Source organism: Nerophis lumbriciformis, linkage group LG35 (assembly GCF_033978685.3).
Source record: "Nerophis lumbriciformis linkage group LG35, RoL_Nlum_v2.1, whole genome shotgun sequence".
In the NCBI taxonomy this organism is placed as follows: Eukaryota; Metazoa; Chordata; class Actinopteri; order Syngnathiformes; family Syngnathidae; genus Nerophis; species Nerophis lumbriciformis.
The window spans coordinates 9,556,977-9,572,767 of NC_084582.2; the positions used below are offsets into that span (position 1 = coordinate 9,556,977).

A 15,791-nucleotide genomic window follows, 5' to 3' on the forward strand; every position below is an offset into this window, starting at 1 on the left:
GTCATCTGTTTTAATTATGAGACACAATTGTGTCAAAGTCATGATTTTTTATTTCATGCTTGAAATAAGAAATTATTACTTTAAAACGTTGTTTTATACTTGTGAGTGTTGATGACACAGCTTTGCAACAGTTGATATTCTAGTTCCAAGCATATTTTACTCAACATAGGTCATAAAATCATAGCAACAAGCTGTATTATCCTACTGAGATCATTTAGGACCAAAACCCTTAAAACAGTGGTTCTTAACCTGGGTTCGATCGAACCCTAGGGGTTCGGTGAGTTGGCCTCAGGGGTTCGGCGGAGGTCAAGACACACCCGACTCATCGTGTAAATAAAAACTTCTCCCTATCGGCGTATTATGGATACGGCAACAGCAGAAGTCAGACTGACTTGCAGGTGTGTAATTTATTGTGAGTTCATGCACTCTGTTGGTTTTGTTGTTTGAACAAGGTGATGTTCATGCACGGTTCATTTTGTGCACCAGTAATAAAACATGGTAACACTTTAGTATGGGGAACATATTCAACATTAATTAGTTGCTTATTAACATGCAAATTAGTAACATATTGGCTCTTAACTAGTCATTATTAAGTACTTATTAATGCCTTATTCGGCATGGCCTTTATTATAACCCTAACCATCTAAACCTGGCCCTAACCCTAACCCTAACCAACTAACTCTAAATTAAGTTTTTGTTACTTAGAATATGTTCCCCATACTAAAGTGTTACCAAAAACATATAAGTTTGTCTTGAATTTGAAAAGAAAAAAAAGAAAAAAAATTCACTAAAGAAGCATACTTGCCAACCCTCCCGGATTTTCCGGGAGACTCCCGAAATTCAGCGCCTCTCCCGAAAACCTCCCGGGACAAATTTTCTCCCGAAAATCTCCCGAAATTCAGGCGGAGCTTGAGGCCACGCCCCCTCCAGCTCCATGCGGACCTGAGTGACGTGTCGACAGCGGCCAGCCTGTTTTCACGTCCGCTTTCCCACAATATAAACAGCGTGCCTGCCCAATCACGTTATAACTGTAGAATGATCGAGGGCGAGTTCTTGGTTTCTTATGTGGGTTGATTGTTAAGCAGTTTCATTAACGTCCTCCCAGCGCGGCAACAACACACAACAACAGCAGTCACGTTTTCGTCTACCGTAAAGCAGTTTGTCTGCCGTAAACAGCAATGTTGTGACACTCTTAAACAGGACAATACTGCCATCTACTGTACATGCATATGTAACAATAACATCTAGGGCTTTTAGAGAGTGCAGTGCACAACTGCTATTCTATATATATATATATATATATATATATATATATATATATATATATATATATATATCCATCCATCCATCCATTTTCTACCGCTTATTCCCTTTGGGGTCGCGGGGGCGCTGGAGCCTATCTCAGCTACAATCGGGCGGAAGGCGGTGTACACCCTGGACAAGTCGCTACCTCATCGCAGGGCCAACACAGATAGACAGACAACATTCACACTCACATCCACACACTAGGGCCAATTTAGTGTTGCCAATCAACTTATCCCCAGGTGCATGTCTTTGGAAGTGGGAGGAAGCCGGAGTACCCGGAGGGAACCCACGCAGTCACGGGGAGAACATGCAAACTCCACACAGAAAGATCCCGAGCCCGGGATTGAACCCAAGACTACTCAGGACATTCGTATTGTGAGGCAGATGCACTAACCCCTCTGCCACCGTGAAGCCCATATATATATATATATATATATATATATATATATATATATATATATATATATATATATATATATATATATATATATATATCAGTGACGTGCAGTCACTAGAGGCAGGTGAGGCGGGGCCTCACCTGCCATCACGGAAAGAAAAAAAATGTAAAAAGAAAAAAATATATATTAAATTGTTAAATGTATCCAGTGATTATACTATAAAGTTATTTTCCATTTAACTTCACCATTTTTAGATTATTTTTATTCAAAATCGCTAAATTTTCACATTTGCCGTTCAAATATTGAGAAGAGACGGTGCGGTGAACAGCAGCCAGTTGAGGCACGTCACTCAGTGCCTCAACATGGATTGCGGACTCGGCTAACTGCTGGCCTGCTGTGCAGTGAGACCGTATTGCTATATGAACTATATTATACATTTCCAAAGTTTAGTTAGCTGAGGTATATAATGTACAGTGTATTTTGTCAACAACTGTATGTGTGTAACGTATTTATTGTGCTGAGCGATCATAAAACGGCTGCAAAAGACGCACTGGCTGAGGCTTGCCTCCTCCGTAGAATGCACGGCAACCCCTGACGAGAGTTTTATATCAACTAAAGCCCACACTTAAACTTTCCACGTGCAAGATTGAATCTATTTAAAAAAGTTATTTCATAAGAAGCCAAAAAGTGCAAAAACAATAATGTTGGTGTTGGAGGAGTTGTGAATGACTGCAGGGACACAACATTAGGTACACCTGCAGTCTGCAGGTGTACCTAATTCACAACTCCTCCAACACGAACATTATTGTTTTTGCACTTTTTGGCTTCTTATTAAATAACTTTTGTAACCTATTTTTATGGGCTTTCCTCTTTGTGATGTTAAGTTCCTGTTATGCGCTGTTATACAGTATATGCCTTGAGCTCTTATTTTGAAGGCGCTAAGAGCGGAATTTTGACACGTTGGAGTGGAGCGGAAGTTTTTGAAATAAGGTAAATAAAGTGGTCCTCGTGTAAACTGGAGCCTCCGTGTTTGTTATTTTGTAGTTTCATACAGTATAGGCGACATTTATAAACCCTCGGTTACACTTTTTTAAATAGATTCAATCTTGCACGTGGAAAGTTTAAGTGAGGGCTTTAGTTGATATAACACTCCCGTCAGGGGGTTTATTAATCAGCACAACAGCGGCGCATTTATAAGTAAAGGTATGACCATAATAACGTTTTTTTATTAAATGTGCTTTTTTGTGTGCTACAGTTTGTATGTGTAAAGTTAAAGTTAAGTTAAAGTACCAATGATTGTCACACACACACTAGGTGTGGTGAAATTTGTCCTCTGCATTTGACCCATCCCCTTGTTCACCCCCTGGGAGGTGAGGGGAGCAGTGGGCAGCAGCGGCGCCGCGCCCGGGAATCATTTTTGGTGATTTAACCCCCAATTCCAACCCTTGATGCTGAGTGCCAAGCAGGGAAGAATGCTGGCATGAACTTTTAAACATAACCCGTTAACTACTGCCAATCAAATGGTGAATAAGATACTCTTTAGGGTTCATATGTTTGTAAATCTGACTGTGATGAAGTCAGTGCCTCACCAGCCATAGAAAAATAAGCAAATATCACCCTTATTTGAGATATGTAATCTTACTTAGATTTCAGTTTTTGCAGTGTGGGTCAAGTCTCCATGCTGCAGAATATAAAATATGTTTTTTTTTTGTATTGCAGGTGACCTGGGACGGGACCTGGATCATCGGAGGGATTAGATCAAGTTGCCTGTTTTGCACTTCAGAACCAAAAAAAAAAACTCCCTCAACACAACATTAAGTCTGAAGCCAAAACAGGCTCCACCAAACTAAACATGAGCAAACTGGGAGAAAAAGTCAAGCAAACAAAGGGAAGAACCCGAGCATAACTCCATTCAAGACGACGCCTTCCGTCATGAATACATACTATATTTGGCTTAGCGGGGAAAATGATGCGGCGGTCTGGCTTTAATATATAAAAAGTGACACAAGATCCTCCAAATGGTTGAAGCGTTTCGGTGCAAAGCCGTGTGTTTTTTGAGGGACCTCAGCAGAGCAAACTAATATTCCTCGCGTGCACCTAACAGCGGGAAACTACCATATGCACAGCTCCCTTTATGTCACACTGGAGTTATGATCTTCAAGATAAAGAGCAGATCCTTTTGGCTGAAAGAAAAATAATCTGCGGGCTGGAGATTTAGAAGCAGACGGAGAGAATGCTCGGGTGACCAAAAATAGCGGAGGAGGAAGATCTACGTCTGGGAAAAGAAAAAAAAAAGGAGTATTAGAGAGATGCAAATAAGGAAGACTGGGCTGTTTTCTCTGCTTTCTTGGCCAAGAAGAGCTGGGAAATTGCACAATTTTTGTGGCGGTGGTCCAGTGGAAGTCATCTGGGGAACATTGCCTAGAGGGAGGCTTGGTTAGATAGTTAGGGAATGACACTTGATGAAGACAAAAGCCAGAGCAGTTTTATTTTCTGACAAACTTCAGCTGCCCACATAAAACACTTGGACAGATCCAACTGGAAAACCAGCCAGCCGCCATTTTCGTATTTTCTGTGCATACCAAAACTTTTTTTTTTTTTAAAAAAGGACTGTTTCATCTTAACAAGAAGGCGCCAACTGGGACAAACGCTCCCATTTGAAGGGACTTTTTGCTTGGCTGCGGAAGAGTCACTTGAACTCTGGAGTTAAAGAAAAGATGGAGATGGAGCAAGGACACATGTCTCTGCGTCGGGGAGTGAGTTGGAGTTCGGGAGGATTGACGAAACCTCTCCAAGACACCTTAGGGAAAGAGAGCACAGACGTAACACCGGAAACGACAGGATTCAAGACGGACCAAATGAGCAGCAAAACAAGTGAGTTTATTCTTATTGAGTTGATTTATTTTGGGGGAGCAGTGAGCAGCAACGGTGGCCACGCCCGGGAATCATTTTTGGTGATTCAACTCCCAATTTCAACCTTCAGTGACGTGCGGTGAGGTTCATGGCTGGTGAGGCACTGACTTCATCTCAGTCAGATTTACAAACATATGAACCCTAAAGAGTATCTTATTCACCATTTGATTGGCAGCAGTTAACGGGTTATGTTTAAAAGCTCATACGAGCATTCTTCCCTGCTTGGCACTCAGCATCAAGGGTTGGAATTGGGGGTTATTAAATCACCAAAAATTATTCCCGGGCGCGGCGCCGCTGCTGCCCACTGCTCCCCTCACCTCCCAGGGGGTGATCAAGGGGATGGGTCAAATGCAGACGACAAATTTCATTACACCTAGTGTGTGTGTGACAATCATTGGTACTTTAACTTAACTTTAACTTTACACATACAAACTGTAGCACACAAAAAAGCACATTTAATTAAAAAAAAACGTTATTATGGTCTTACCTTTACTTATAAAATAAGTCCATGAGCCGCTGTTGTGCTGGATTAATGCATCCCCTGACGAGAGTGTTATATCAACTAAAGCCCTCACTTAAACTTTCCACGTGCAAGATTGAATCTATTTAAAAAAGTGTAACCGAGGGTTTATAAATGTCGCCTATACTGTATGAAACTACAAAATAACAAACACGGAGGCTCCAGTTTACACGAGGACCACTTTATTTACCTTCTTTCAAAAACTTCCGCTCCACTCCAACGTGTCATCACTTCCGCTCTTGGCGCCTTCAAAATAAGAGCTCAAGGCATATACTGTATAACAGCGCATAACAGGAACTTAACATCACAAAGAGGAAAGCCCATAAAAATAGGTTACAAAAGTTATTCAATAAGAAGCCAAAAAATGCAAAAACAATAATGTTCGTGTTGGAGGAGTTGTGAATTAGGTACACCTGCAGTCTGCAGGTGTACATAATGTTGTGGCCCTGCAGTCATTCACAACTCCTCCAACACGAACATTATTGTTTTTGCACTTTTTGGCTTCTTATGAAATAACTTTTTTAAATAGATTCAATTTTGCATGTGTAAAGTTTAAGTGTGGGCTTTAGTTGATATAACACTCCCGTCAGGGCTTGCAATCTACAGCGGTGGTGCAGGAGGCGAGCCTCAGCCAGTGCGTCTTTTGCAGCCGTTTAATGATCCCTCAGCACAAGAAATACGTTACACACATACAGTTGTTGACAAAATACACTGTACATTATATACCTCAGCTAACTAAACTATGGAAATGTATAATATAATTCATATAGCAATACGGTCTCACTGCACAGCAGGCCAGCAGTTAGCCGAGTCATTGCGCAATCCATGGTGAGGCACAAATGAGTGACGTGCCTCAACTGGCTGCTGATCACCGCACCGTCTCTTCTCAGTATTTGAACGGCAAATGTGAAAATTCAGCGATTTTAAATAAAAATAATCTAAAACTGTTGAAGTTAAATGGAAAATAACTTTATAGTATAATCACTGGATACATTTAACAATTTAATAATTTTTTTTTTTCTTTTTACATTTTTTTTCTTTCCATGATGGCAGGTGAGGCCCTGCCTCACCTGCCTCTAGTGACTGCACGTCACTGTTCAACTCCCAATTTCAACCTTTGAAGCTGAGTGCCAAGCATGGAGGTAATGGGTACCATTTTTATAGTCTTTGGTATGACTCGGCCGGGGTTTGAACTACAGATGTCCGATAATGGCTTTTTTGCCGATATCCGATATTCCGATATTGTCCAACTCTTTAATTACCGATAAGACATTTATTTACAAGACGTGTTTCGATAAAGAAAAAAAAAGTCTTGAATTGGGGTTCATCCTCGCCGAAGTCTTGCAGAAAGGGGTTGCAAAGTAAACTCATCTGTGAAACTGGAGACTGCAAAATGCTCCCTGAAGCATCTGTTTTCATGCAGTCCAAATCCATGGCTGTTAGCAATGTAAATGTCATCTATAAAATATACAGCATCACTGACTGACAGCCATGACTGTTTACCGTATTTTTTGGAGTATAAGTCGCCCCGGAGTATAAGTCGCACCGGCCGAAAATGCATAATAAAGAAGGAAAAAAAAAACATATATAAGTCGCACTGGACTATAAGTCGCACTGGAGTATAAGTCGCATTTGTTGGGGGAATTTATTTGATAAAACCCAACACCAAGAATAGACATTTGAAAGGCAATTTAAAATAAATAAAGAATAGTGAACAACAGGCTGAATAAGTGTAAGTTATATGACACATAAATAACCAACTGACAACGTGCCTGGTATGTTAACGTAACATATTATGGTAAGAGTCATTCAAATAACTATAACATATAGAACATGCTATACGTTTACCACACAATCTGTCACTCCTAATCGCTAAATCCCATGAAATCTTATACGTCTAGTCTCTTACGTGAATGAGCTAAATAATAGTATTTGATATTTTACGCTAATGTGTCAATAATTTCACACATAAGTCGCTCTTGAGTATAAGTCGCACCCCCGGCCAAACTATGAAAAAAACTACGATTTATAGTCCGAAAAATACGGTAATCCCCCGTCGTTGTCAAAATCATTAGGAAGGTAGAATTCTTATGCAACTTAATTTGGCATGTCCACCCAGCAGACTCATTAGGTAAATGACATGAGATATAACATAGTTTTCAACTCAAATATGTTATATCTCATGGAAAGACAGCGTAGGTTGATTTGAGGTACGGTAAAGTAAAGTTAAAGTACCAATGATTGTCACACACACACTAGGTGTGGCGAAATGATTCTCTGCATTCGACCCATCACACTTGATCACCCCCTGGGAGGTGAGGGGAGCAGTGGGCTGTGCCCGGGAATCATTTTTGGTGATTTAACCCCCAATTCCAACCTTTGATGCTGAGTGCCAAGCAGGGAGGTAATGGGTCCCAATTTTATAGTGTTTGGTATGACTCGGCCGGGGTTTGAACTAGAGATGTCCGATAATGGCTTTTTTGCCGATATCCGATATCCCGATATTGTCCAACTCTTAATTACCGATTGCGATATCAACCGATACCGATATATACAGTCGTGGAATGAACACATTATTATGCCTAATTTTGTTGTGATGCCCCGCTGGATGCATTAAACAATGTAACAAGGTTTTCCAAAATAAATCAACTCAAGTTATGGAAAAAAATGCCAACATGGCACTGCCATATTTATTATTGAAGTCACAAAGTGCATTATTTTTTTTAACATGCCTCAAAACAGTAGCTTGGAATTTGGGACAGGCTCTCCCTGAGAGAGCATGAGGAGGTTGAGGTGGGGGGTAGGGGCGAGGGGGTAGCGAGGTGTGTATATTGTAGCGTCCCGGAAGAGTTAGTGCTGCAAGGGGTTCTGGGTATTTGTTCTGTTGTGTTTATGTTGTGTTACGGTGCGGATGTTTGTCATTCTTGTTTGGTGTGGGTTCACAGTGTGGCGCATATTTGTAACAGTGTTAAAGTTATTTATACGGCCACCCTCAGTGTGACCTGTACGGCTGTTGACCAAGTATGCTAGACATTCACTTGTGTGTGTGTGAAAAGCCGTAAATATTATGTGTTTGGGCCGGCACGCATAGGCAGGGCCTTTAAGGCACGCCCCCAATATTGTTGTCTGGGTGGAAATTGGGAGACATTCTGGAGAATGGTTGCCCCGGGAGATTTTCGGGAGGGGCACTGAAATTCGGGAGTCTCCCGGGAAAATCGGGAGGGTTGGCAAGTATGACTGGGAGACGCAACTGCTCTATACTTCTCCCTACATCCGTGTACCACTCCGTACAGCGGCGTTTTAAAAAGTCATACATTTTACTTTTTGAAACCGATACCGATAATTTCAGATATTACATTTTAAAGCATTTATCGGCCGATGATATCGGCAGTCCGATATTATCGGACATCTCTAGCAACAATTATGACTAAAGTGATGAAGCTGTATTTTCAGTTGGACTTAGATTTTATTGACAGGTTAGTTATGATATGTATTCAATATTATTTTTGTTTATTTATTTTAGCACAACATAATTGTATGTAAATGTATTTTTTGTCAGTTATTTAAGAGTCCCTTCTTTTGCAGTACATTTGGTTAGTACTTATTTTTCTAAACAGCCTGACCTAAGCCTAAGGTTTATGTGTTTAAAACATAAACATATTTGTGATAGGGAGTGTAGGGGGTAGCGGGGGGTGTATATTGTAGCGTCCCGGAAGAGTTAGTGCTGCAAGGGGTTCTGGGCTTCGGAGGCTACAACGGTGACTCTCATTAGCCACATCTTTCAAGCGTTTTCATCATCTTTAAAATCCCTCCCCAAAAAAGACAAATGTGTTCTTTTCTCTCATAATTATTGTAAACAATAGGCAAAATTCCCCCCAAAAATGCAGCTCCCCTTTAAAAGGTTGCCCCTTTTGGAATTTTGCCTATTGCTTACAATAATTATGAAAGACATGACGACAGATGTATTTTTTTTATGCATTCTTACTGAATAATAATATATATTTTTTTATTTTATTTTTTTATTTTATTTTATTATTATTTATTTTTTAATGAATTTATTAATCAATCCAACAAAACAATACACAACAATACCACAACAATGCAATCCAATTCCAATACCAAACCCGACCCAGCAACACCCAGAATAGCAATAAACAGAGCAATTGAGGACACACAAACATGACACGGAACAATCCAAAAGTAGTGAAACAAAAATGAATACCATCAACAACAGTATCAATATCAGTAACAATTCCAAAACAGCAGTGATTAAAAATCCCTCATTGATACCATCATTAAAAACATTAATACAAACAAATAAAAAAATGAACAATAGTGTCACAGTGGCTTACACTCATAAGCTTGACAACACACTGTATCCAATATTTTCCACAAAGATATAATAAGTCATATTTTGGTTCATTTAATAGTTAAAACACATTTAAATAATGGATCCCATATTCCAATGTATGACTCATTATTATCTAAACTAAATGCAGTTTTTTCTACTGATATCATCTCCACAGCTTGTGTGTACCAGTCAGTATGTGTTGGACTATCAAGATCTATCCATTTTTTTAATATTACCCTTTTTGTTATCATGCATATTAAATAATATAATATAATACTAAATAATAATAAATAAATGTATCAATAGATAATAATAATAAATAAATAATACATAAATACATGTTCATTTATTATCATTTAAATAATAATAATAATAATAAAAGTCCGCTTACAGCGAAGCCAATGGGAGGTCCTCTATTCCGCCCATATAACCCAATAAAAAAATGTCCAAAAAGTGCCAGCAATACTCTATTTACATATCTTGACTTGAATATTAACAAGTATTAGTGAGATTGTTATTATAAGCGCTAACGTAGGCTAATTATTTGTGCTGTGATCACGAGCTTGCGTGATCGACTGATCAGCTGCTTCCTTGTTTCCTTGCTCGTCAAACTTTAAATCTAGATAATAAATCATGTCTCTCACCTGGATAGTAGAAGAACAAGGACATATTCCAACAAGTTGGTACACTTTGACAACATATTTAGGAATGGTGAGAACAACACAAAAAGACGCCTGGTTCCACCTTCTTTTCTTCGCGAGAATTATAGAGTCATTTTTCATCTCAACGAGAATATATGAACATCCTAGCAGTCGGCATCCTAATGACAGCAGACAGTGTACAGTAAGTGATGTATTTGTTTGTTGGCTCTCGTGAAGTCTGCAGTGAGTAATAATCAGTTGTGATGTTAAAAAAATGTGTTTTTGAAATGAATGTGCCGCCTACGCTTAAAATGATCAAAACACGTAAATATTAAATATTATTATAAATGTGTCCATGTATATACTTGCATCATGTATATACAACCTTAATGGAGGTGTTTGGATGTTTTATAAGGGCTTTATAGGCAGAATAGAGCAGCTCCCATGGGCTCCATTGTAAGCTGACATCTCATTGCATGTATTTACTATTTAGAATGCATAAAAAAATACATCCATCGTCATGTCTTTCATAATGATTGTGAACAATAGGCAAAATTCCCAAAAAAGTGCAGTTCCTTCATGTACGTCCAACTCGCTGTGATGTCACAACATAGCCAGACTGCAAAACACCGCAGGCTTCAGAAGCATCCAGAACTTCATGCAAGCTCGTGCCAGAATGCATGAAACTAATGATTTGATGATGCTTTGGAAATTGTGGCATTTGTTGGGTTGAGTTGAGTTTTATTTTGAACATGTGTACACTTTCAGGATGATACATCACATATTACACTTATTTTAATGTCGCATTACAACATGTCCAAAAATGAGTAGGAGAGGCAAAGCTTATTTAATCCTACCATTTCCCACTTAAGAGCAACTCCTAAAACATGTATTCACTCCTAATTCTCAATTTGTAACAAATTATAAAAACAACGATTCACATATGAGTTGAATAATATCAAATTTCAATATATATATAGTCAAGGTTTCTGTGTTTTATCTGTTATACAGTGCTTAATGCCGGAGCGAAATATACGTTAGGTCAGGAAAAAACACAGGTTATTTCATCCCTACAAGCCTGTTTCGCAGGTTTCCGTGCTCTTCAGGGGATTGTATTAATACAATCGCAGGTTTCCCTGCTCTTCAGGGGATTTTATGTACTTTATTGAGGTTGTGGCATTCGGAGCAATATAGCCAAGCTAATACAACAGAAAAGGACAAAATCCAACAAAGTACACGAAAAATGGCGTTAGTTTGAACAGTTTCTTAAACTGGATCATACGAGTACATTGTTATTTGTTTATTTTTTTGGTCGGGCAAAGACCCGAGACCCACTAGTTGAGATTCCCTCATTTAAGAGCTGCTCCAAATCAAAGTGACGTGCGATACCACTGATTTGCTTTCCGATCAGATACCAAGTAAAATTCAGGCTGGTGTCGACAATTTGGATCCGATACTTTATGCAAATGTACCTAAGGTGTCTGCAAAAAATGTAAAAGTTATGTATTCCATATAATAACATAGCATAAAGAATACAGTTTTTTAAAATTGTTATTATTTATTGTATATTTGTATTATATAGTATTTATTATATCATATAGTGTTATTATCAACATTATATATATATATATATATATATATATATATATACATATACATACATAGTCGAGGTTTCTGTGGTTTATCCGTTATACAGTGCTCGATGTCGGCGTAGAGTGGAATATACGTTAGGTCAGGAAAAAACACAGAGGCTATTTTATACCTACAAGCCTGTTTCGCAGGTTTCCCTGCTCTTCAGGGGATTTTACCAACAAAATCTTATTTTAATTTTAATTTTATTAATAAAATCCCCTGAATAGCAGAGAAACCTGCAAAACAGGCTTGAAGGGATGAAATAGCCTCTGTGTTTTTTTCCTGCCCTGCCCTAACGTATATATATATATATATATATATATATATATTTTTTATTTTTTTTGGTTTGTTTTTGTTTTTTTTACAACTCTGAACTATAGTGAGGTTGTGGCATGCGTAACAATATGGCCAAGCTAATACAACAGACAAAACAGAGGACAAAATCAAACAAAGTGCACGAAAAGTGGTGTTTCAGACCATAACAAAAGGAAATGAGTGACATAATAAAAGCATTAAATTAAATGAAGTAATAAGAACTACTATAAAAAAAGACACAGTTTAGGTACATGAACATGGCAATGTGAAATTACTGAACGTGTAAACAAAAGCATTCACCATTGACACATTGCCTCATTCACAAGTTTAGTTACTTTTTACTTTAATGATACACTTTATCTCAAATAACCAAAGTATCAAAAGTATCGATATTTTGATTTGAGAATAGATATACAGAACAGATAGATCTGGTATCGGCGGTATTGATATTTCAGTATCGACCCGCACATCACTACCAAATGATAACAACACTAAGTGTGAAACTAATGTGGTTTGCATGAACTTGTTGCTAAATGAGAGGGCGCAAAATATTAGAATTTATTTATACACGATTTGCATTAGATCTCAATACCGTATGCAGGTGTACCTAATTTAACACAATATAGCATCTTAAAAGTAGGAGGCTACACCTCTGCAGAGACCTTTGACACAGTAACTCTATAGACTTACTTCTCAACCTCTGGGCTGCTCTTTCATTTCCCCCATGGGATCCACCAGGAGTTTAGGTCGCATTCAGTCCGCAGGATCCCAGGACCTCTGTTAATCCCGGTCTTTTCCATACCGCTTCACACATCAGCCACAGGGCCCGGTGCTGTCATCCCCACTCATCCCCACAGCCAGCGCCTGATGAAAGATAACATCCGACAGGGTAATCTGACCTTTGATACACAAAATGCAGGGTTACCCCCTTGACTTTAAAACCCTCCCGCCGTGTGGGAGTTTTCAGGCCCATGCAAGGACGAGGGGAACGGAGGGATGAGGTCGTGAAAGCTGGACAGAAAAGTGGGCGTTGACAATGTGATCTGTTGCATCAGGGCCAAGTTTTGTCTCTGCTAGAGGACAGGAAATTCCTCTCCCTAGCCCTTGCAGGTTGGAGTTTCTGCCCAGAGAGTTCAAAGAGGCCAGGCGCTCGGGGAGAGTGCACAATAAACACACAGACAGACAGGGAGGGCAGCAGAGGTCAGCCACTGGAGCTCAGTGCACTAATCCAGATGCACATAAACTAGAACAGTGTTTTTCAACCAGTGTGCAATTGGGTTAAAAATATTTTATGCAAACCAGTAATTATAATCCGCAAATATTGTGCCGTTGTTGAGTGTCCGTGCTGTCTAGAGCTCGGCATATCAGTAGGTGGCAGCAGGTAGCTAATTTCTTTGTTGATGTCGGGAACACGGTTTGTCGTGATCACAATATGCCGGAGGCAGCGTACAGGTACAAAGGTATCTAAAGGCCTACTGAATTCAACCCACTACTACCGACCACGCAGTCTGATAGTTTATGCATCAATGATGAAATCTTAACATTGCAACACATGCCAATACGGCCGGGTTAGCTTACTAAAGGGCAATTTTAAATTTCGCGCGAAATATCCTGCTGAAAACATCTCGGTATGATGACGTCAGCATGTGACGTCGCGGATTGTGGAGGACATTTTGGGACAGCATGGTGGCCAGCTATTAAGTCGTCTGTTTTCATCGCAAAATTCCACAGTATTCTGGACGTCTGTGTTAGTGAATCTTTTGCAATTTGTTCACTGAACAATGGAGACAGCAAAGAAGAAAGCTGTAGGTGGCAAGCGGTGTATTGCGGTCGACTGCAGCAACACAAACACAGCCGGGTGTTTCATTGTTTACATTCCCGGAAGATGACAGTCAAGCTTTACCATTGGCCTGTGGAAAACTGGGACAACAGAGACTCTTACCAGGTTAGACTTTGAGTTGGATGCACAGACGCGGTACCGTGAGTACGCATGCAGCTGCGTCTTCCAAACATTTGATCGCTTGCCCGTACGTGCGTGCCGCTATGTGCATGTCACGTACGTAACTTTGGGGAAATATATGTGCTGTATGAACTTTGGGGAGGTGAACGGTACTTTGGGCTGTGGGATTGAGTGTGTTGTGCGGGTGTTTGAGTTGTATTGGCGGGTTATATGGACGGGAGGGGGGAGGTGTTTGTTATGCGGGATTCATTTGTGGCATATTAAATATAAGCCTGGTTGTGTTGTGGCTAATAGAGTATAAATATGTCTTGTGTTTAGTTACTGTTTTAGTCATTCCCAGCTGAATATCAGGTCCCACCCGCCTCTCACAGCATCTTCCCTATCTGAATCGCTCCCACTGCCCTCTAGTCCTTCACTCTCACTTTCCTCATCCACAAATCTTTCATCCTCGCTCAAATTAATGGGGAATCGTCGCTTTCTCGGTCCGAATCGCTCTCACTGCTGGTGGCCATGACTGTAAACAATGTGCAGATGTAAGGAGCTCCGCAACCTGTGACGTCACGTTACTCGTCTGCTACTTCCGGTAGAGGCAAAGCTTTTTTATCAGCGACCAAAAGTTGCGAACTTTATCGTCGATGTTCTCTACTAAATCCTTGCAGCAAACATATGGCAATATCGCGAAATGATCAAGTATGACACATAGAATGGACCTGCTATCCCCATTTAAATAAGAAAATCAGATGCAGAGTAGGGAACTTTGACAGGCTTTTATTTTGACAGCTTCCTTTCACCTCCAAAGTCAAGGAATTACAATATCTATATTAACCAAAAAACTAATCGGCGAAAAAGGTTCCAAAAAATAGGAACAACCGAAAATCACTCCGAACTGAGGAAAACACAAAAGCAAAGACGCATTATAATTGGCGCCGTATATGCTATAAAATGTATTAACAAAAAATGCTCCAACAGGAGGAAGAAACAACAGCTATGAAACATTCTACACTATCTAATCTAATAAAGTATAACACAAATTGTCACTCAAAAATTTGAGGAAAGAATGAAAAATAACTGATAACTCACCATTTCGGCTGAATAAACTGAATAACAAAAAATCACTCTGCTGAGGAGGAAAAAAGGAAAACTCAAAATAGCAAGAAGGGATTCAGGATTAAGGCATATAAGCAAGAGACGAGACAAGGTAAGGCAAGGCATGGACATGTGCATGGCGCTAGAGAGCACGAATAAACGAGACAATCCGGCACAAAACAAAGGGAGGAGTGGGCTTATAAGACACATGAGGGTAATAGGGAACAGGTGGAAACAATCAGGGAACAGGGATGACGTCAGACTGATGACACAAAAGGAAGAGCAAGTGACCTGAAACGAGAGGAGACTTACTTTTCAAACTAAAACATGCAAATCACAAGACAGAAAAAATAAAAACAAGACATTCCTCACCGTGGTGTGACATAATCATCATAGGGGGCGGTATGGCATAGTGGGTAGAGCGGCCGTGCCAGAAACCTGAGGATTGCAGGTTCGCTCCCCGCCTCTTGACATCCAAATCGCTGCCGTTGTGTCCTTGGGCAGGACACTTCACCCTCGCACCCGGTGCCGCTCACACTGGTGAATGAATGATGAATGAATGATAGGTGGTGGTCGGAGGGGCCGTAGGCGCAAACTGGCAGCCTCGCTTCTGTCAGTCGACCCCAGGGCAGCTGTGGCTACAAATGTAGCTTACCACCACCAGGTGTGA

The 15,791-nt window shown here is 40.0% G+C and overlaps 1 protein-coding gene across 1 annotated transcript in view; it reads left to right on the plus strand.

Moving 5' to 3' along the window:
- LOC133575095 (synaptopodin 2-like protein) overlaps positions 1-15,791 on the plus strand; it is a 44,170-nt gene that overhangs the window by 14,227 nt on the left and 14,152 nt on the right. The window contains exon 2 of the mRNA XM_061927561.2: positions 3,423-4,577. Within this exon, the coding sequence (XP_061783545.2) occupies positions 4,421-4,577 (157 nt within the window). The 5' untranslated portion in view covers positions 3,423-4,420. The remainder of the gene's footprint in view (positions 1-3,422; positions 4,578-15,791) is intronic.